The sequence below is a fragment of the Cinclus cinclus genome, chromosome 17 (genome assembly GCF_963662255.1).
Source record: "Cinclus cinclus chromosome 17, bCinCin1.1, whole genome shotgun sequence".
Taxonomy (NCBI): Eukaryota; Metazoa; Chordata; class Aves; order Passeriformes; family Cinclidae; genus Cinclus; species Cinclus cinclus.
In genome coordinates this window covers 1,517,279-1,540,526 of record NC_085062.1, presented here as the reverse complement: position 1 = coordinate 1,540,526, position 23,248 = coordinate 1,517,279, and the positions used below count along the sequence as shown (strand labels likewise).

The 23,248-nt window shown below is 42.5% G+C and overlaps 1 protein-coding gene across 1 annotated transcript in view; it reads left to right on the top strand.

Annotated features, from left to right (window-relative positions):
* The window catches only part of TMEM132B (transmembrane protein 132B), a 214,303-nt gene that overhangs the window by 134,010 nt on the left and 57,045 nt on the right, over positions 1-23,248 (top strand). The window contains exon 4 of the mRNA XM_062504444.1: positions 15,867-16,053. Coding sequence (XP_062360428.1) covers positions 15,867-16,053 — 187 coding nt within the window. The remainder of the gene's footprint in view (positions 1-15,866; positions 16,054-23,248) is intronic.

Genomic DNA, 23,248 nt, shown 5'->3' with positions numbered 1-23,248 from the left:
AGAGAAAGGTAATTATCCTGTTAATTATAACAAAACAGTTTCCTGATTGCCATGGCAATAGTTAAATGTATTTCCTATCAATTTATTATGGTGATTGCAATAACTGTTAGCTTTAAATTATTTTTTCCTTTTCTTTTTAATTATAATGCACATAATTTTCTCTCCCCAAGTTTAAAGACCAAAAGTGAAGGTACAGGAAGGAAGGACCCACCTATGCAACATTCCCAGGGTAACCTGAGCTGCTCAACAAGGAGATTTCCAACAGGAAATCCAAGACAGCTCAGCTTTCCTGCAGGTGTTTAGTGTTCAGCCAGGATGATATGAATGCTGTATTTCAGGGAAATCTGCTCCGAATTGGAGTATTTCATCTTATTGCACTGGAACAGTTGAAATCCAGCCCACGAACCCGTTAAACATTCTTATCTCAGAGGGTTTAGCTGAGCAGGGACTTAATATAAAGGAAATAACTTCATGCACATCTTCAGAAATGAGAGCAGCACGGGGATTTCTCAGCTTGCCCTGGTCCGTGGAAGAGCTCCTGCATCCCAGGCTCTGGAGCTGCTTTTGTGGGAGCCTGGGGTGGGAGCGTGTCCATAGAGAGCCTGCCCAGGGCACAGGAATCCTGCTGAGGAGATTCTCCATGCCCTTACCTGCATCAAAACCAAAAGCACTTCATTAAGCACCCAGGGAATGCAAAAGCAAGAGGGGAAAGTGGTTTTCTTGGTGAGATAAACACAGTAGAATTACTCGTTATCCATGAAATAATAGCACACACTGGAAGTTCCAGGGGGCTCAGGCTGCAGGATGTGTCACCACTGCCATGTTCCTCTCATTTTCTGTGGATTCATCTGAAAGGCACTGATTCAGCCACTGGCATTGGCTTGTTAGACACTTTAAAAAAAAATAGCCCCCAAAATCTGCAACAAAACCCTTCAAACTTCTGCACTGAAAGCTGTGCTGCGCTTGTGTGTGTTTGAATTTGAATTTGAATGGAAAAAACGGGAGCTTGGGTTTTGGGTACTCTGAGGGGGATGTGAATAGGTGAGTGGAGAGAGAAAGAAGAGTAAATAAAAAAGCTCTAAGTAAAATAAAAGGCTTGTAATAAACCTCAGTTTTGTGCACCTCTCTGGAAGCAGAACCATCTGTCCTTTTGCTTCAGACACCTTCCCTTTTATTCACATGCTCCTCTCAGTTTTAAACTAAATTTTAAAAAAGTTTAGTGTTTTGAGGGGATACCTCATTATCTGCATTTGGTTATGGAAACAACTCCCAGAGCAACTTGATGTTTAGTTTATTGCCTGATGTCTGTGCAGGGATGGGTGAGGAGGAAAAGCTTTTGGACACCTTTTGCAATTTGCCATTTTAATTAAAGTATTGTCATCTCTTGGCTGCCTGCAGATCCCCACAGCAGCGTTGTGGCTGCTGGGTTATTCACTGGAATTTTGTATGATTGCTCTTCTTGCAGCTTTTTCCTGTTGAGATTCTTTCATTTCAGGAAGCAGGTTTGTGATCTTCTCATTTCTGGGAGCAGATTTTCCAGTTGGGTTTTCGGATGCTTGGGAAATAATGGGATGAAATAATAACGAATTGGAAGGTGAAAACATGGGCCTGTTATCCATGACAATTTCACTAATAATGAAGATGAGAAAGTAAGATGCTAAAGATTAGCAAAATCAGATCAGAGAATGTTGGAATAGCCTGGGTTGGAAGGCAGCCTAAAGATCATCCAGTTGCAGAGACACCTCCCACTGCACCAGGTTGCTCTGAGGGATTTTCCCACTTTCTCCCAGTACTTGTTTGAATCCCTATCAAAGTAGTTAATCAACTGTTCTCATTCTCAATATATAACCTGCAGAAGCATCCACATAATTAGCTGTGCTGTTGTGATCCTCTGGAAAACAAAATATGGGCATGGAGCAGCGGATAAAGTGATGTAGTAGGGAACAGCTAATTTAATGTGCAATTAGTTTAAATTGTTTATCTAATGAATTCTAGTGGTATCTCTTTTTTTTTCCTTAAATTTATCTTCTAAAGGGAAAAGTAAACTTTGAACTTGATATTCTTGCCAGAATTTGTCTATATTTTGATTGTTACCTTTTTAAAATTTATGGTTGTCTTCAGAATAAGGGATTAGATTGCAAATAGATTTTCAGTGTCTGCCCACAGAAAGCAGATTGTAAAGCTCAATGGACTTCAGAGAGATCAACTTCTCATGTGGTCCTGCACTGAGCATCTACTTGGGAGAGGAATCCTCGAGGGAATTCTTGATCAAATAACTGCTAGGTCTTAACTTTGGGAACTGTTTCTGTGCCTGTAGTGTTTTGGGACTGTAGAAAAATGGTGAATTGGGAGGCCAAAATTATAATGCTATATATAAGGGGGCTCAGAATGGTGAGCTGGCCCTGAGGCTGGAACAGGAACCAGGAGATATCCAAGGGAAGGGGGGATGTGGAAGTGCAGGAGAGCCATGGCTGGGAGCTGGTTGGGGTGGCTGGAGCAGGGATGTGCAGGGAGAAGGGATGCACAGGGATGTACAGGGATGTACAGGGATGTACAGGGAACAGGGATGTACAGGAAACAGGGATGTACAGGGATGTACAGGGAACAGGGATGTACAGGGATGTACAGGGATGTACAGGGATGCACAGGGAACAGGGATGCACAGGGATGTACAGGGAACAGGGATGTACAGGGATGTACAGGGGTGCACAGGGAACAGGGATGTACAGGTAACTGGGATGTACAGGGAACAGGGATGTACAGGGATGTACAGGGAACAGGGATGTACAGGGATGTACAGGGATGCACAGGGATGTACAGGGATGTACAGGGATGCACAGGGATGTACAGGGATGCACAGGGAACAGGGATGTACAGGGATGTACAGGAATGTACAGGGATGTACAGGGATGTACAGGGAACAGGGATGTACAGGGATGTACAGGGATGTACAGGGAACAGGGATGTACAGGGATGTACAGGGATGTACAGGGATGCACAGGGATGTACAGGGATGTACAGGGATGCACTGGGATGTACAGGGATGTACAGGGATGTACAGGGAACAGGGATGTACAGGGATGTACAGGGATGTACAGGGATGTACAGGGAACAGGGATGTACAGGGATGCACAGGGAACAGGGATGTACAGGGAACAGGAATGTACAGGGATGTATAGGGATGTACAGGGAACAGGGATGTACAGGGAACAGGGATGTACAGGGATGCACAGGGATGTACAGGGAACAGGGATGTACAGGGATGTACAGGGATTCACAGGGATGCACAGGGATGTACAGGTAACTGGGATGTACAGGGATGTACAGGGATGTACAGGGATGCACAGGGATGTACAGGGAACAGGGATGTACAGGGATGCACAGGGATGTACAGGGATGCACAGGGAACAGGGATGTACAGGGATGCACAGGGATGTACAGGTAACTGGGATGTACAGGGATGTACAGGGATGTACAGGGATGCACAGGGATGCACAGGGAACAGGGATGTACAGGGATGTACAGGGATGCACAGGGATGTACAGGGATGTACAGGGAACAGGAATGTACAGGGATGTACAGGGATGTACAGGGAACAGGGATGTACAGGGATGTACAGGGATGTACAGGGATGCACAGGGATGCACAGGGAACTGGGATGTACAGGGAACAGGGATGCACAGGGAACTGGGATGTACAGGGAACAGGGATGTACAGGGGTGCACAGGGAGCAGGGAGAGGTGGCTGTGGGGACACGGAGGGGTCTCCCTGGGGACCAGCAGGTGCGGGGCAGGCTCTGCTGCAGCCCAGGAAGTCTCCAGGTCAGCTGGGAACAAGTGTGGAGAGCTTGCCTGCAGTGACCCAGTCTGGGGGAGGGCTGTGTACACTGCTTTTCATTTCCCTTCTCTTTGATCCAGTTGCTTGGAGTTTTTCCTGTTTAATGTTACATATTCGAGGTTTATTGTGATGAAATCTGCCTTTATTTGAGCTCTACCAAGGCTTTTGGTCTTCTTAAGGGAGCTCATTATGAAGAAAAATCTAAGGCAGTGGATGTCAAAGTTCTGGCTGACCCAGGAGCTTATTATACCTGGTTTAAAGAAGAGTAAAAAAGTGGTCACAGCATGAGCTATCCCTCCTCGTTTTGCACAGGTACTGGAATTTCCTCCCAGCATAGAGAATGATCCTGTCTCTTTGGGCATTTTCATCCTGAGCCCTTTGTTCCTGGTGGCTTTCTCCCCTCTCTCCAGAGGTGTTGGGACATCGTGGTTTCCTTCCAGTGGGAAGAGCTGAACAGATCTCCTTGGGAAACCTCGCAGCAAACCCTTTAGTAAATAAATCCTGAGCAAACACCAACACCTAATTTTCCCTCTGTGGGCTGAACGTGAGAATAAGAGCAATGAAAGCCGAGAAACAAATGAATTTCATTCTTCCAACAACATTATTTGCAGGGCTGTGGGGTTTTTTGCACCTGTCTCCCTGCCTGGTGCAGATTATCTGGGAATCACAAGCAGGCTGAGGAGCACGCAGGAGGATGCCAGATCTTCTGTGGTGCAATCTCCCTGACAATTAATTAATACAGGCCTTACCTCAGGGTCTGGGAATTCCCATCACCCTTTCTAACCCCTCAGGAAGTGTTGGATGCTCAGCCAGTTTGCTTTAGATTGGGTTTGTTACTCAAGTGTTTTCTGTTCCCTGCTACAATCAGGCTGCCCTTTGGTTTATTTTCTCCCCTCTTAATCTACATTCAATAAACAACTTCAAGTTGCTCCATCCTGGTATTTAGCAATGATAAATTATTTTGGAAGCAGAATTCTCCCAGTTCAGAATAAAATTATAAACACTGAGGTAGGATTAATAAAAACCCCAAGCTGCTGGGTGGATATTCCCATTACTGTGTACATGCCAGACAACATCCTCCTCCACCAGTTTCCTGGTTTGATAAATGCCTTGAGCTGATTCTAAAATGTGTAGGTTATTTTTAACCATGGTAGCAGAGCCATCTGTATTGTATCTGATGAAGTTCTGTGATAGAACAAATTGATTTATTCTATCTCCTTACAAGTTATACTAAGCTTTATGTTATAAATAAGTTGGTTTGAAGTACATGATGTCATTGAGCTTGAAAGTCTCTAGATAAATTTGTACTTAAAGGGTTTGTGCCTTCTGTATGAATTTAAATTGGTGCAGATTGTTAAATCTCTTTTCTCTCTCTGTCTTGTGGACTGCAAAGTCTCTGGGGTCATGACTGCCTCACTAGCTGTGTTTGTATGAAATACACAGGGGCCCAAAACAAGACTGGTACTCTTAGAAATTACAGAGATAAAAATAAGAGCAATCAAAAAAAACCCAAAAAACCAGAGCCATGAACTGGATGGCAGGATTCTCAGGAGCACTGCAAGGAGCTGGGTGCCCAAATCCTCCCCTTTGTTGGGATAAAATACAGGGAAATAATGAGGAGCCCATTTCACTTGGAGCAGGAGCAATCCTGGCTGTAGCAGGGATGTGCCTCGTGCCGTGGCCAGTCTGAATTGAGGAGGATTTGAGATTTGTGACTTCATTCCAGGAGCTGAGCAGGGCCAGACCCTGCACTTCTTCCTTTTGCCTTGATCTGAGGGCACTGGGACTTCTGTCAGAGTCCATGGGAAAGGTGCCTGGAGCTGTGGCAGGGGGGAATTCATCAAATCCTGGGAAGAATACACTAAATCCCATCTTACAGAACCAGCAAAAATAAGGCAGAACTTCTGAAAGAGACTGAAATCATTGTCCCTGTGTATAAGGGTAGGTTTTGAGAGACCAATATTGAAAATGAGATGATGCCTGATGAGAGCCATGTACAGTGCAGATTTTGGTGTAATTAAAAAGAAGATGAGCAATGCTTTAATTGAGATCTGAAGATTAAAAGTTAAAAGCTCAGTGTCCTCTATTCCTTACTGTCAGACAGGAATTTACGTTGGGTGTGTGTAACAAGCCACTGCATTTTATAAATGGAGCCATAAAAAGTTGCTGTAATTTAAAAGCAGCCAATTTACAGGGAGTACAGTTTGCAGCTCTGTCACTTGCTAATCAGTCTGTTAAACATAATAGCCATTCTTGTCTGGAGGCAGTTAATCATGTTGTGAATGCACTTATCAGCACATATTAGAAATACAATACAAGACTTTCCAGCAGAGGAATGGATGCAATTACTGCAATCAGTATACATTTAACTACGCTCTTATATTTTTCTTTCCAGTCCTTTTTTTTTTCTCTTTTTTTTTTAAAATAGTCCAACAAGTGACAGATTTTCCTCTTAGAAAAATATAAAGGACACGCTTGAAAGTGTTGTTAAACTCCACAGACGTGCTCAAAGGTGACGTGTCCCACTCCATGAGAGATGGCTGCTGGCTGCTGAACCTTCCCTGGACCCAGCAGTGTTGGAAGCTGCTGGATTTGAGTGTTGTGGTGATGGTTTTCAAAGCCTTTGAGCATCTCCCCTGATGGGCTGGGGATGTGGCTGTGGTGCCATTCATTAGGTGCTGGGGAGCTGAAGTTGCTGTGTTTGAATTAGACTAAAGGAGCTCAGCATATGGATGAACTATTTTTTTTAATTATTCCTCCTGTGCTTCTCTACATCTAAATCCATAGAGATGAGGGATCTCAAAGTTTTTGAAAGGCGATATTTGAAAAGCATGAAAGCTAATTGCTTCCAGCATGACTACCCAGCAGCCACGGGTGTAAATACAGCTGGCCAAAGAATGCCAGGCCTCCACAAAATCCAAGGATTTCAGCTAAACAATTTTCCAGGGCTGAGCATATTCTTATATGGGGAGGAAGAGAGTTGGGAGGGGGGCGGGAGAGGGGAAGAGATTATGAAATCCTGAGGAGATTCAGAAAGGAGAGGAATAGAAGGAGAATGATTTTGTACATTCTGCTTTGCATTAACCCGTGATGTTGGGGATAGTTTTATGTAGTTTAGGATGAATTGCAGCACTTACAGGAGCCTGCCTTCTTTTTCTAGAAATCCTTTTTTCTCTGTCCCTTTGTTCTTTGTGACAGCTGGTGTTTTTGATCGGGTGAAATGTTTGTTAGTGGCAAGGAAAATGAAAAAGCAAATGCCAAACGCCCAAATGGTGTGCCTGTTTCAGTGGGTAATAAGGGAGTCAATGTAACACCACGTCCACCACAACAGGATTTTTGTCACCCCGAGTTTGGGTCATTTTGCCATTTTGGGTCATTGCTCAGACTCCCTGAGGAGGGCTGGCATGGAAATGTCCTGGCTGTGACTCTTCCCAAGGTGCAGGTGTCTGCTCAGCTTGCACACTCAGCCCACTCCCTCTCAGGTTGTGAATTGCTGAGGAAATTCCTTGAAATGAGGTTTTGGGATGATTTTTGTCTTTTCCCATATAAACCATGGGTGGGACAGGCTGGGTTGAACACCACTTCTTCCCCTCCCATTTCTAATTATTCCTTTTGTGAAATGAATGAATTAACCTCATTTATTCCTCACTTGTTCCTGCACTCATTTGCTGAGGGTGTGACCTTGGCTTTGAGCAATGTCCCAGCAGCTCCCCTTGAGCTGTCACTGTGTTGGGAAATCATTGTCCTGGACAGTGCCAGGGTCCTGACTGCCCTTTGCAAAGGTGACCTGCAGATGTTATGGGGTGGCTCTGGTGCTGACCTTACTTTCATGCCATTAAAAAATAATCGTGGAATGATTTTTAAAAGGAGAAATATTGAATCTGCGTTTTGTTATTTGGAGTTATCTTTGCATGTCTGGGAAAATTCAGGTTCATTTTTGGGACAAAACCAGTCTTTAATGGGGTGACTTACATTGGAACTCTTTGTTTGTCTCTTGCTGTTAGTTCTGATGTGAAGATCAGGGCTTTAAGCTCAACTAGCAAAGGGTGGAGGTACAGAGACTTACTGCAGATGGCTCTTTCTGTTCATCCACTGAATATGGACCCTGAGCCACCCTGTGTTTGCTCAGCTGCATAAATTAATCTTTTTTATTAATTAAAACACGGGAAACTGATGTTTCTGTGCCAGTTTCACTTTCATGTTTTTGCTGTCTGTGGGTACCAACAGAGAGAGGCAGAGCTTAGCTCTTTGGTAAAACATAATTATCAGCCTTTAATCCAGAACAATTTAGTGCACACCATGTGTCTGTCAGGGCAGTGGGGAGGGAGGAGGTCCCGTTTGTGTTGATGTTAATGGGCTGTCCTGCTCCCTGCCCTCACTGCTTTGAGGATGTTGCCATGGACATTTATTTCTTAGCACAAGTGTGAATTAGCCACAGGACACCCTGCACATTCCCTCTCCATCTAAGAGTACATTGGAGTCAAAGAAAGCCAAGTCTAGTTCATTAGGTGCTTAAACTTGTTTGGAGCTGAAGAGAATGTAGGAGGAACAAAATAATCTTTGCCATGCCCCTGTTTTGATTTTTTTCTTTAATTATTTAATGAAGGTGGTATCACTGCAGCTTCTACAGCACTCCTATGAGCTCTTAGCAAGCTGTAAAAAGAAATATATGGACTGGTTTTTAATTTCCCATTGTCTTTGCAGCTTGGCATTCTGTTATCTAGTCATTTACACAATCTGCCCATTGAGCAGAGGATTGAGTTCAGCAAAAGTGTTGAATGAGACTTTTTGGATGCTCAGGAGGAGAATCCCTTTTGTCTGTGCTGTGTCTCCTGCAGCTCCTCAGGTGTGCCCGTGCCACAGGCTGCACTTGGGTCCCTTCTGCTTTCCTTCAGAAATTTGGTGTGTGGGGAATTTGCATCTCCACATCCCCTCTGGTTGATTTTCCTCCCCAAGGAGATTGAGCTGTCAACCTCAGCTGTAATTCTGAAATCAAAACAGCAACTGGGTTGCAAGGAGCTTCCTCCTAGTTCTAGCAGGGCTTTTCATTTCTCATGGGATTGGTGCACACAGAGAAGTCTGATCACCTCGTGCTAATATCACATGAAAATAGCAAAGTGCTTCGAATGTCAAGGAATCTTGCTGGAGATGTGGCCTGAGCTGTTAGGGTGTCTCCAGGTCACTTCTCCCAGGTCCCAGGTGAGGAATCTGTGTGAGGGTTGTAAATATAGAACTCCAGAGCCTCACGTGGCTGTGCATGTTCAGGAGCTCAGGAGCTGCCATGTAGGATCACTCCTCCTGAGGCTCACAATAAATCTGCAAGAGGCACAGATAAATTAAATTGTTGCTTGCCTCCCATTTCACAGCAAGGCTCTGAAGGAAGCTCTGGGTTAAGAGTGAACTTTTTTTTTTTTTTTTTTTGCTTCTTTACCTGCAGGAAACTCAGGTGTTTGCCTGTGTGGTGGCAATGTGGACAGCCCAGTGTCACCAGGGATTTCCAGGGAATATTTCCTGTCTCATGGATGCTCCTGTCCCCGCCCTGTGTTTTCCCTGAGGTGAAATGTTTGCTGCATTGTTTACACTCAGCTTGCCTGAAGCTCACTGTGCCTTGGGTCATCCCTGAGCTGCACTCTGCTTCTTTCTGGGGTCTTTGGAGAGTCTGCAGAGATCTTTGGATGGGAGTTCCTGCTCTGCACAAAGCTTCTTATGCCACTGAATTAATTATCTTTAATTTTCATTAATTGGTTATTTAACAATTCATCTCTGCTTCACAATATATTTGAGCTGCCTTCACAGCAATGTTGAAAATAGACCATGTGATTATGGCATGTAAAAATGTAAGAACTCCTCAACAGTTAAAGAAAAATCATAAGCACCATTTGGGCTGTCGATATTTATTAACTAGATAGCTTTCAGAATAAGTCTTTCATCATAAAATCATTCTTATTTTTTACGCAACAATAGCTCCCTCTATTTGCATCCAACATCAGCTAAACCCTGGCCCCAGTTTCTCACTGGATGTGTTTGTTGTTTCCCAACAAGACGCTTCCTCCTGACAGAGAATCTTTATTTTAAGAAATACACAACACAGCAATAAAGAAGTTCTAAATAGTAGTCAGAAAAATATTCCAGTGCAATCAAAATGCTTTTTTAAGCCCCAAAAGATTGCATGCTGTTCCAAAAGGGGAGAGTAATGACCAAGGTACAAATGGGCTCCCAGTGCCCAGCAATGTTACCAATGGAGCTCACCAATTACCCTACCAGAGTCCAGTCCTAAGAGTTGTTTTGTTAAAGCTTGGCTTAAAGAGTATCTAAGGGCTCTTTTACCAGAAGCGTTTCTGTGCACTGTCACAAGGGTGCAAGCAAATAAAAATAATTGAAGCAATTGTCTCGGTTGTCTCCAGGGCTGTCACGATGATGTTGATAAAATCAAATAAAGTGGAAGTTATTGCACATTGTTAGTGAGCAGCACAGTTGTGAATTGGCAGTGGAGAAGCTGAAGAGCTTAAAAGGTTTGCTCATTATCTAGATTTATTGTTTTCAGTTGTGGGAAAATGTTGGCTAAGCAAAATAACATCATAATACCTGGTCTTGGTGGCGTGTTTTGAACAAAAATGTTTTCTTGTTGTTTTTATGGCTTTTACTGGATTATTAGAACATGCTGTGTCAATCCATACATTCTTAATGGATTTAGCAGCTTGGGTTTATCCTCTGTAGCCATTTTCTTTGCCTGTACCTCTGTGAAGAGCATGAATTTTGATGGCAGTGAAAGAAAACCGGAGATCAGACACCAAAAAAAAAAAAATATTTGGGAAAATACAGACAACAGAGCAAGTTCTCTGTTAGACAGCAGCTTTGTGTCCGTACGGTCTCATCAGAATTATTATTATTATTATTACTATTATTATTATTATTATTATTATTATTATTATTATTATGCTGGGAGAAATGATTTATGTTTTGACTTTATCAAGTCAAGGCTGGTGTGTAGCAGAGGTGCTTGACCTCAGAGAGGTGCTGGGGCTGTGGGGAGACACCCGCAGGTGCTGGAGGTGGCTCTGGGCAGGAAGGCAGCGAGGCAGAGGAGATGTCCACATGCAAATCTTCATGGCTCAGAAGCTGCATGCTGCCCCTGGTAGGTGTTTGCTTTCATTTCCTTCATCTCAGGCTGCCAGGATCTTCATTTCCTCAGGGGGAGAAGGTCAGGACCTTTAGTCTGGGTCTTTTCCCTGACAGGTCCTGGTCATCTGCTGCTTCATTTGACTTCAGCAGGAAATTAGGGTCTTGAGCATTTCCACTCAGTTTTTGAAAAGCCTCCTCTTGTAAGTGTTTGCTCTTCAGTAAACCATATTTACAAAATTAATCCTCTTGAGATCCAAGGAGTGAGACCTCTTTTACTGAAGTATTTTATAAACTAATGTACCTTGGTAATAATGTAAGGTCACTGAATTCTCATTGAATTTGGTTACAATTTGTCAGAGTAAGAATTGGGCATTATCAGCTTGGAAAAGACTCTCAAGCAACACGATATCCTACATTTATTATTTTCCAAGACCCCATGTCTGCTTCATTTGTGAGGGTATTGTTTACACTGCTCTGGCCTCATAAACAAATTACCATTTACTGAAAACATTTTATGAGTGAATGGAACTCATGATTTCCCGTAATAGCCAAGTGCAGCAATAGAAGGGTCTGACTTTTATCAGCTCAGTCGCTGCTGACCCGTGAGTGGGAGCCAGCAGAGCCTTGGGGTGGCACTGAAATGCCCTGAAATGCCACCCTGCATCTCATTCTCTCCCCAGACACACAGGGCAGGCCCTTCAGCTTGGTTAGCAGTGCAAATCTTTATTAATAGTAAATAATTTTGCTTCTTTAAGGTAAATGTGAGCCAGTTGTGCTGTTGCTGCTGCCATAACGTCAGTCACTGAGTATCATCCCATTAATTCAATAATTCCATGTTGGGCTCAGACAAATTCAATTCGTTGTTCTTCCAGTGCCAGGTGATTTCCTGGTGCTGGTTAAAACCTCTCACGTCAGAGCTATGCTGGACCCTCACAGTGATCTATTATTTTGTAAAAATGAGCTGCAGCTCCATGGAACCACTTACTGCTGCCCACGTGGATGTGTCTGTTGGGAAAGCTCTGGCACTCGGCAACCCTTTCCTGTCCTCATAACTCCTTTATTCTGGAGCTTGACTTGGCTTTCTTTGGACTAGATTTGCCACTGTGTGCTCAAACTCCACTCCAGACTGGGATCAGAACCCAGCTCCCAGCTGCTGGTGTGGGATGGGGACTGGGGTGTTACAGAGCTTGGCTGGGCTGCTTGGGACTGGTGTAAATTAGACAGGTACGAGGCCAGACAGTAGGAGATTGTGCAGAAATCTCAAGGATTCGGGCGTTTTTCCAGCCCCCAGCAGAGGCAGGATTGTGAAGGTACGCAAATAGGATTATAAATCACCATTTGAAGAAGAGGACCTACTTACAGGAGTTTGTGAGAGGAAATAAATCCAAAAAGACCCATGGGGTTTTTTTTTTTTTTTTTTTTCTCCTCTCACCAGAGAGAAAAATGTGTAATGAATGTCTCATGTCTGAAACACTGGGCTGGATTCATCAAAGGGAGTTAGTAATTACCAAATTGAGAGAATCATGAAGCGCTTTTCTAAATTTGAAAGGCTCATCAAGAATAGATCAGGAGCAGGCAAAATTAATAGTTATGAACTCATTTCCATAGAAATGGACTTATTAGCAAGCATGCCAGCTGCCTAAAATTATAAGGTCTTTTCCTTGTGCTTGCAGGAAATAATCTTTTTTTATAAAAGTAATTTTGACTTTTTATTTTTTATTGCTTCTCTAAACTAGAGTTTGGCAAAATCCTAAACCGGGTAAAAACTTTACTGGACAACAGAAATATTTAACTAAAAAGAGAGGAAAGATATGGAAGGGAGAAGTGATTTATAGTCCCTGGATTCCATCAGACTCTCCCCACGAGTGCAAACTTATTTAAGAGAAAAATGAAATAAGTCTCCAGGAAAAGCAGAAAAATCTTGATAGGATAAAGTTTGCTTTAACAGGATTTAATGGCTGATAACAGCATGAGTTACAGTCCTTGTCTGCTCTGCTCGTGGATTTTCCCACTGGTGGCATTTTGTCTTCACCAGGCAGCTGCAGGTCCACACCAAGACCAAGGTTCTGACCCCCAGCTACAAATCAGACCAAAAAAATGAAGGTTTGCCATGGCAGGGTGGAGCAGCTGCTTTTAAAAAGGGTTGCAGTGATACACTGCACAGCCAGGAGAGAAATTTAAATGCAGGTGTTGGGGTGGGAATTTATCAGCTAATGGAGCTGACATAAGTAAATGCTGACGTTTGAGGTGTTGATTATGGTTTAATTTATCTCTGGTTTTACTTTAGCAACCTCCATCAGTTTCAGCAGAAAAAGGCAGTGGTCTCCCACACGGTGTTACAGAGGATGGTTAATAAATTGCAAGAATTATGAATGTAATACCAGTCTTTCTAGCAGGAAACCTCTGTAGGATAAGAGATGCAGCAGCCAGTAGGTGAGCACTAGTCTGAACACGAAAGAAATTCACTTTTCAGGTTTTATCGAGTTTGTTACAGTTGTAACCTGGGAAGAAGCTTAGAACAAAGAGGGTGAATCCATCCATGGGGTACTCGGTGTCCCAGATACCACAGCACCTGGCTTTGCTCCAAGGCTGAATCTCTAAAGAGGACAAAAGCAGACCATTATTTTAGAGAAAATTCATTCACCTGCTGGGGAGTAAGAGTGCAGAAAGCTGAATCCTGGTTTGCCAAAGCTGTGCACTCAGAGGGCTCTGCAGGTGAGAGATGGTTCAAGGCCATCTCTTCCAGCAGAAGCCCAAGAGGGAAGTGGAGCCTTCTTTAATCAGCATTAATGTGTCATGCTGCGTAATCAGCTGCTGAGACAAAGCAGAAAACCTCTGACAAACATTTGGTGGTGTTCTTCCAAGCGGTGGTAGGGATTCTCTTTGGAACCTGGGGGGACAGCTTCGTTCTAATTCACTGTTAATGCAGCTGCACAGGAGCAGGGTTTGTGTGTAAGGTATGAACCCGCTCTTGGGGTTTCTTTCTGGATGTGTAAAAAGAAAAACAAGAAAGGAATAACTGAAGGTGTGGTGGACTGAACTCAAAGAAGGGCCAGTCAGTGGCACCCATAGATTGGGTGGATTTGTCACTGCAGACTAACCTGACCTAGTATTTAACTGGTGTCTCTGTACTCAAATCCTCCACTGGAGGTTTTCTTCTCAATTTGAAAGCACTCCTGGGTGTTTTTGTGAGTGGCAGCTATTGGCCTGAACAGAATGAAGAGAAATTGCAGACCTAAACATACCTTGGCAGGCTCAATATCTAAATCCATAGTTAGTGTAAAGCTCATATCTAAATTTTAGTTCCGTGTTGTGAGCAAATTAATTTTATGTAATTTAGATAAAACAAACTGCTGGAGGTGATGCATAAAAAAAACCCCTATGAAACTGAGTTTATGTTTTTAATAGAAATGGTTTAATTACATCCCTATTATTATGTAATAAAATTTATCTTTAAAGGTTTCTGATGGTTGTCTGGTTGGCCACACAAAAGATGTCTTAATAGCTTCTAGTTTTGCCTGGAGGTGGATATTATCTTCTGTCAGCGTGGAAAATATTTATCCTCCAGGCATTGAAGCATATGTTTAGGTTGTTTGTTGTCAGAAAGAAAACACGAAAATCAATAATTCCTGCTCAGATTTCTTTTCCCTTTTACAATTCTCCTTCAAAAACATATGGCAAACCCAGATTCTGCCTCTGTGTGTTTGGGAAGAGGAAAAGGATGTTTTAAATCTCTGTTGTCTGCAGCAGCAGCTAAAGCTTCCTGTGAGCACAGCTCTTGGAATGGCTGCTTTGAGGAAGGACACGCAGAAAATGAATGTACCATTGGTCTGGCATACAGCAAATTCAGATTTTAGCCCAAAAGTGAAGCAGTGCTGATAAAATCAAGTGTTTCTCCAGCAGAAGAAGGAGCTGGCTCTGCAGTCAGAGCCTTTCCATCCTCTCTCCATGATTGTGACCTCCATGAGGTCTGCCGGGGAGTCTGGGGCAGGAACTCAAATATTTGTGTGTAAACTTTGTATGATTTGTAAAACAACTCAGTTTTTGGGGAAGTTGGGATGAGCAAACGTGTGTTTTCTAAACAGATCCCTGCTGTGGATACACCAAGTGCAGTTGGTTAAACCTTGGTGTCTGTTTGCTTCTCTGTAACACGAAAACAAGATTTGTTTTTCTAACCCGAGGATTAATTATTAATATTTACATAGCTTTGGACTTGAGGAAAGTGATAAGAGTTGTTGTTGAGAAAGGAAGCAGAATTCTTAAATTCAGTTCTGAATGCAGTGCATTTGCATCCATTTCTTTACTTTTAAAGTTTTATTTCCAGATGAGAAATATATGATTGCCATATAATTACAAGTCTGCACCACTGACGAGGAGAATGTTGTCATGAATTGAAAATAGGGATAATCTACCCCTCATTTATTGTCATGTATAATTTCTGCAAATCCATTTTTTCACTGAGATAAAGACCAGTTTGGATTTGAAGGTCTTTTTTTTCCCTCCACAAGAGCTCATTTCTGGTAGAACATGAGGAATGGCCAAATATTCTGTTGTTTTGCAGCATCAAAATTGTAATAATGCTATATTAAATAATTTAGCAACATCTGTGCAATGCTTTTCCAAGGGTTTGTGGCTTGTTCTGTAAGTTCATTGTGATTATGGAGAATGAATGCCTGAGTTTAATGGGAAAAATGCCTCCATTTCAGGAACCTAAAAGATACAATTTCACCTTACTTAGGAAGTTCTGCAGTTGCCCACGTGCACTTTCATTTAAGTTTCTGTCAGTGTCTCGAATCTGCACGTTGAATTTAATGGCAAATCATCAGGCGAGCAGGAAAGAGAAATGAAAATCCATTTTGCCATCACCATCCCAGTGACCCTGTGGGGAATTCTGCCTTGCTTTCCAGAGCAAACATGACCTCCTACGAGATCCTGCAGATGGATTTTGAGATCGACAACACCAGCAGCCTGGCAGGGGCCCAGCAGATCACCTGGCAGGTGGAATATCCACGGGATGACTCTGTCAGTGAGCTCGTGGTGTCCGAGATCTTCGTCAGCAGGACCCTGTTCGTGGGGATTGTTCCCCTTGCCATGGTAAGAGCCTGCTCCTGCTCCCTTTTCCTCAATGGTTTTATGGGAATTGTTCCCTTTGCCATGGTTAGAACCTGCTCCTGCTCCCTTTTCCTCAATGGTTTTATGGGAATTGTTCCCCTTGCCATGGTAAGAACCTGCTCCTGCTCCCTTTTCCTCAATGGTTTTATGGGAATTGTTCCCTTTGCCATGGTAAGAACCTGCTCCTGCTCCCTTTCCCTCAATGGTTTTATGGGAATTGTTCCCTTTGCCATGGTAAGAACCTGCTCCTGTTCCCTTTTCCTCAATGGTTTTATGGGAATTGTTCCCCTTGCCATGGTTAGAACCTGCTCCTGTTCCCTTTTCCTCAATGGTTTTATGGGAATTGTTCCCTTTGCCATGGTTAGAACCTGCTCCTGTTCCCTTTTCCTCAATGGTTTTATGGGAATTGTTCCCTTTGCCATGGTAAGAACCTGCTCCTGCTCCCTTTTCCTCAGTGGTTTTATGGGAATTGTTCCCCTTGCCATGGTTAGAACCTGCTCCTGCTCCCTTTTCCTCAATGGTTTTATGGGAATTGTTCCCCTTGCCATGGTAAGAACCTGCTCCTGCTCCCTTTCCCTCAATGGTTTTATGGGAATTGTTCCCTTTGCCATGGTTAGAACCTGCTCCTGCTCCCTTTTCCTCAATGGTTTTATGGGAATTGTTCCCTTTGCCATGGTAAGAACCTGCTCCTGTTCCCTTTTCCTCAATGGTTTTATGGGAATTGTTCCCCTTGCCATGGTAAGAACCTGCTCCTGCTCCCTTTTCCTCAATGGTTTTATGGGAATTGTTCCCTTTGCCATGGTTAGAACCTGCTCCTGCTCCCTTTTCCTCAATGGTTTTATGGGAATTGTTCCCCTTGCCATGGTTAGAACCTGCTCCTGTTCCCTTTTCCTCAGTGGTTTTATGGGAATTGTTCCCCTTGCCATGGTTAGAACCTGCTCCTGCTCCCTTTTCCTCAATGGTTTTATGGGAATTGTTCCCTTTGCCATGGTTAGAACCTGCTCCTGCTCCCTTTTCCTCAATGGTTTTATGGGAATTGTTCCCTTTGCCATGGTTAGAACCTGCTCCTGCTCCCTTTTCCTCAATGTTTCCACTGATCCTCGTTAGTATTCCAGGGAATGGGAGCCTTTTTATTACAAGCGTCTTCCTGTGCACCTGCTGCAAGTGATTTAAACGCAAAAAATGCATTTCAATAATATTTTATTTATCTGATGTTCCGTAATGGCTCCTTGGAAACCGTTTGGGTCTTTTGTGAAAATCCTTTCCCATTTTTGGGTTATTGGCCTGGTACATGGAAATGGCTCCTCTGGAGCTGTTGTCTTCTGCTGTGTGAATGGCACTGCCACGCTTGTGCTCTGAGGGTAAATGTTGTCATTAGTAAAGACATTTTATATGAAACAAATTAGCATTGCATGTGTGGGAAACTTCATTGCTAAACCAAACAACTGCACTGTTTGCTGCTCTGCTTTTCCCCTGAAGAACCAAAGAGTCCAGTGAGCTGCAAAGTATCAATTTAATAAAAGGTTTGAGTTATGCAGAAAGGATAAAATACTTCCTGAAGATGGAGGAGTCCAGCAGGTGTAAGGTGTACGTGTGCAGGAAGCTCGAAGCTGATGATTTATTTTAAAAACACAAATATCTCCTGGTAAAACCAGAGGCACATTTTCAGCAGGGCCTGATGGACTTTTTAGTAGCAGAGCTTTACCCATGAACAAGGATTTCAGAGGGAAATTCAGGTGTAAAAGCAGAGAAACAGCCCAAGAGTCTGGATGTTACAGCACTTCTCTCCCTTTTTCTCTTGCTTCCTCATGAACCTTTCTGAGTTGGTCTGTGCTGGCTTTTTCCTATTACACCATAAAACCACCAGATATTGGTGTTTTCCTCTGCATGACCACTGCCATGACCAGAAACAAGGAAAGATGCTTGTAATGGAAACAAGACCCCAAAATAATTTTAATTTCCACTTCCCACTGCCATAGGTTACACTTGATAGGGAAGAAATCATGTGCAGAAGTCAATAGAGAATTTTCTTCAGTTCCCTTTTCTTCTTTTTTCTTTTTTTTTTTTTAACACATAGGAGATGAACCAAAACTCTAAATAAATACAACTTTTGCAATAATGAGAGAAACTAAACCAAAATTTCATACTGAAGGAAAACTTGCTTTCTGCACCACCTCACAGTTCTCCCCAGCTCCTTGAGCTCCCAGCAATTGAAACTTCCAGTCTCAGCAATTTCCTGTGACCTGGAACACATAAAATACATCAAGATCCATTGTCCTGTAGGTGCCAAAGTATTTTCTACTAAAAAAGCTGAAAGGGATTGGATGGGTCTGCTTGCACAGGGGAAATAAATAAATGCAAATTCCTAAAACTCCATGCAAATTAACAAATTAGCTTTTCCTTACGTACTCTATTATTATTTAGTATTTATGTAGTGTTTTATATTTTTGGAACTCTTTACAGACATTAATTAATCAGACCCGAATAAACGAAGCTTGATGAGAATAAAAAATTAAATGGAAATGAAGTCACTTTTATTTAGTTTTACCTGTTTCTGAACAACTTCTAAGTCCCTTTTTGTATTCTTCATGGTACTTTTAAGAACACTTAATTTTGCAGTGCTCTTGCTTATTATCTCTAAAAACTATTTTGGTTAAAAAAGAGGTAGAATTTATACCTTTAAGAACAAGTGGCAGCAGGGATTAGTGGCTTTGAAGAACATAAATGCTGTTTTGTCACCTAAACTCCAGTTTTGTTTAGGCTGATTTAATTCAGCTAAAAAAGCAGGGATGGGAGGATTACTTAGAAGCTGGAATATATTTATATTATTTATATAAATAAACAACTAAATAAATATATTTTTATATGTATGTATATTTTGTTATATATATATTTAGAGGTTTCTTTTTAGAAGAGTTGAAGGAGCATTTAGTTTTATCTAAATTTTTTGTCATAACCTCTTGAGATAAAAAGTTGCTGAGGATCTGCTCAGTTCAACATTGCAGGACCCACTGCCAGGTGCAAACATCAGCCCCTTTGCTCCTGGGGGCTTCTCTCCTCTTCTTGTTGGTGATTGTCATCTCTGCTAATTGATTCTTCCAACATCTGGTGCCAGAGGAGCACGTGGAACTCACATCCCCCCAAAGTAAAGGTGACCCATTCCCATCAAACACAGAATTACACATCAAGGTGAGGAAAGCACAGCCAGAGCTATTTTTGCTTCCTGTGTTTGTCTTGCTACTGAATATCAAGGGGAAAAAAAAAAAATCAGATTTTCTTCTGTCTTCTGCTGTTCCCGTCGCTGACTGTAAACACAGCAGGTGATTATTTTAAAATAAGGTTTATGCCATTGAAACAGGATGGGAGTTGTGAGTCTGGTGGATGTCTGATGGAGCAGAAGGTGTGTTTTAGGCATCCAGAAGGTCCAGCAGAGCATTCTAAAGTTGGATCTAAACTAGACAGCTTGATTTGTCTTACTATAAGAATGTGATATAATAATCTTGCCAAGTGGAAGTGCATGTCCTGCTAATTACAGAAACTGAGAGCACAGATAAGTCTGTTCTGTCCGGTGATGATATGATTCTGTAATTCTCAGTTATTGCTCTTGCTCTAAGCAGACATAATCTGTAATTTCCATAGCTGTGGAAAGTTGCTGGTAGCAAGGTCAGCGGAGTCTGACACTCCTGGGATGCAAGAAACAAACACTTCCCCAGCTTTGAGTCTGTCATCCAGGTTTCTGTCACAAACAACTGCGACTTGATTAATCTAACTAACAGTTATCTAACTAACAGTTGGCAAAATATAAAGAAAAAGAGAAAAAAAATTAAACCCCAGGTCTTTTAGAGAGTTTCTAGGCAACCAGGAACTTAGGTAAAAAATAAGACATTGTAAAGATGTATTTTAACTGGTTTTTATAGGAAAGCTCCAGCTGAGGCTGAAGGCTTGAGGAACAATAGATTTAATAATAGAAAAATACCTGGCATTGTCTTCTTACCTGGGAAAACGCTGGCCCGGTCTGTGACTGGCAGCCCTGCTCTTTCAGATGTCCCTGCTGCAAATCCTCTCTCGTGCAGGAATGCACCTGTGAGTCCCAGACTCTCATCATTCCAAAGCCTTTTTCAAATGCAACAATCAATAATTCCCCAGGACTCTGCGCCCCTCAGCCTCAAACATTGCTCTGTTTCCTGCAACTATTTGAACTGTGTCTGCAGGAATTTTGTTTCCTCCCCCCAAAAATGGGAGCTGTTGGTCGAGTACTGGTTTCCTGGATCACTTGGTTTGTGAATCACTTGCACAGATGGCTGTGCTTGTTCTGGTGAGGTTGCCTTTAAATGGGAGGTTGGATAATTGCATTTCTGGTTGCTGCCAGACAAGAACATCCAGAAAAATTGTCCTTAAAGGTGCCCATTGCTGTAACTCAGGTTGAAATGGGATTGCAGAGTGAAACACTTGGCTGATTTGTTTGAGAAAAAAACTTTAAAGAATTTCTTTTTTTCAACAGAAATCATGGTTTGATAGTGGAATTTATATTCAGACACCAATTAAAAGAGCACACTCAGTCCAAGAACTTAGAAGCTGACTTAGACTTGACCCAGACTTAAAAAGCAGCTTACCTGCACCTTTAACTAGAAGAGGAAATGTCAGGCTGTTCCAGCTTTGTCTTTGCTTGCTCTGGGGTTGGCTATGAAAATCAAACCCACTTAATTCCGAAGTAAAAAAAAAAAAATAAATCAGGATAGGATGAGTCATTTCTAGCAAACCCTGATGATTTGCATATCTTTCAGAAGTTGGTTAAATGCATTTATGTGCAAAATTGTCCCTTATGTGTTTATCCATTGCACTTAATGCATATTTCTTACTTGAAATCTCTTTGACCTTTGGCTTTGTAGTTCCTTTTTAACAGTGCCTTTCTGTTGTACTTTGCATGCAAAGGAACCTGCCTAGAATGGGATTTTGTCCTTCCCTATGCTCAGCATTTCACAGAAAAAAAAAATTAAATGTAAATTCAATCTAGAATAGATCTCCATCCCAGAAATATTAGGGATTATCAACATAGTTTTAAAATAAAACTGGGATCTGTGGCTCCCAGTTCAGATTTCAGTGTGAATTTTAACACTGATTAATGGCAGCAGCATTGAAGCCTTGAGCTCTCCTAAAATCCCACATTGGGAGGATTAATTTTATACTCAGAGTTAACTAACTACTGTGGAGAGAGTACAGAATAGGAAGAAAGAGATTCTTCTTTTGTATTACTTTATTTCCCCTGCCCACTGCGAGTGTTTTATGTCCCTGTAGCAGAGATAGGATCTTGTGCAATTGTTACCATCTCCAAATTAATTGTCATAGGGCATTAAATGGTTTTGTTTTGTCAGGCTGCTCTGAAAACCACAGGGTGAATTTTATGGAGAAAGATGAAATTTTAAAATATTTCTTGGAGCACATCAAGCAAAACACAAAGCACTGCAGGTTTTATTAAAGCTTGATCAGGGGAAGGCTTTGACTCTGAAACACTCTGGGAGAGAAATGTGTGGGGAGCACATGCGAGGAATGTCCACGTGGGCTGTGACTGAAATCCAGGGATTTCAGCTTGCACTGTGATCAGCCACCCTGAAAAGCCATTTTAGTGATCAAAGCTGTTTAACAGCAGAAAAACTGATTTCCTTGTACATCTGGGGTGTTTGATTCCACTTGATTAAATCATAGAACAGAGAATGGATTGAGTTGGAGGGGACCCTAAAGTGTCACCCCTGCCATGGCAGGGACACCTTCCACTGTCCCAGGCTGCTCCCAGCCCCCGTGTCCTGGGTATGGCAGACTAGGAACATTCTGGTAATGTCAGCATTCCTCCTCAGTGTTCTTCCAAAAGATGGAATTCCAGACAAATCTCTTCAATTTCATTGACTGTTTCATTTTTAACTGGACTGCGTTTTCCAAAGGATATCACATTTTTTTCCTCTTTCAGTCTAATTCTGGGCATCTGAAGTAGGTTTTGGAATGGCTCAGTGTGAACCATTATCCCTTTTTTTCCTCTGCTCAGTTAAACATTCCCTACCATTTAATTTCGAGAGTGGAAAAGAAAGAAACTAAAGGAAAATCTGCTATTGGTGGGACAAAAATAATGGCATTTTGAATGATTCCATGAAAGCAATGTGACATGACAAATTTTAAGGAGTTCTGTGAATACTATTAATATTTATGATGCACTCAAGAAAACAGCTATTGTGTGCCACATCCATCAAAGATAAGAATTGTATTCTACTGTGTTGGATGATAAACATTGAATGACAATAGCTGGAGATTATATGAGGTTTTCATCCTCATGTTTTATGCCTGCTTGAGTAAAGCACCATGTTATTCCACTGTGAACCAAAAATTTGCTTTCATGAAATTTGATACACTTGCTGATACTCATTACAATCAGAGTCCAAAATATTAATGAACATGCAGAGAAGGCTGATGCCAAATGCTCTGGATCCTTTAGGATGGAGTCCTCCAGGCAGCATTTCCCACTAATCCACCTCTTGGAAGTCACTCTGAATCTCCCCACAGTAGTGATTTATCCACATAAATGGGGATGAATGCAAGTGATGAGCCTTTGGAATTAAGGACCTTGCAGCACTGTAATCTGGTTTTTCCTATGCCATGTTTGTCCTTAGAGCATTCCCCAGCTCAGGAATGGGGCAGGATTGCCTGGGCCATGGGAACCTGTGCTGGTCTCACAAATGATGTCCTAAGTTTGTGTCCTAAGTCTGGCCTTGCTGCTCCTCTTTGTCCTTGCTGTAAAATGCAACTTTGGAGCTAATTTATGATCACCCAGGCAAGCAACACTGGGGACAGACAAAGGGCATTTGTCTTCCCCCTCCTGCTCCCAGCACCACACGCTCCTGTCCCCTGTTTCCACCCAGTGCTGCTCCTGGGATTAATCCCTTGGGCACAGACACTGTTCTTCCTGCCCTGCCTCCTCACTAAAACTGCAGTGCTCTGGAGACAGCTCCTTCTGAAGATCAGGCTGCTGCTGCCTCCATTCTGCACCACACAGGCTTGTTCTGGAAAAGAAGCTGTGAGCTGGAATTGATTGATGAGTGTCTGCAGCATCTTTGGTCAGGGGTTTCTAAATAAAGCTGGGTTTGCAAGAGGTAATGTGCTGACCAAAAATCAAGGGTAGGAGGACATGCAG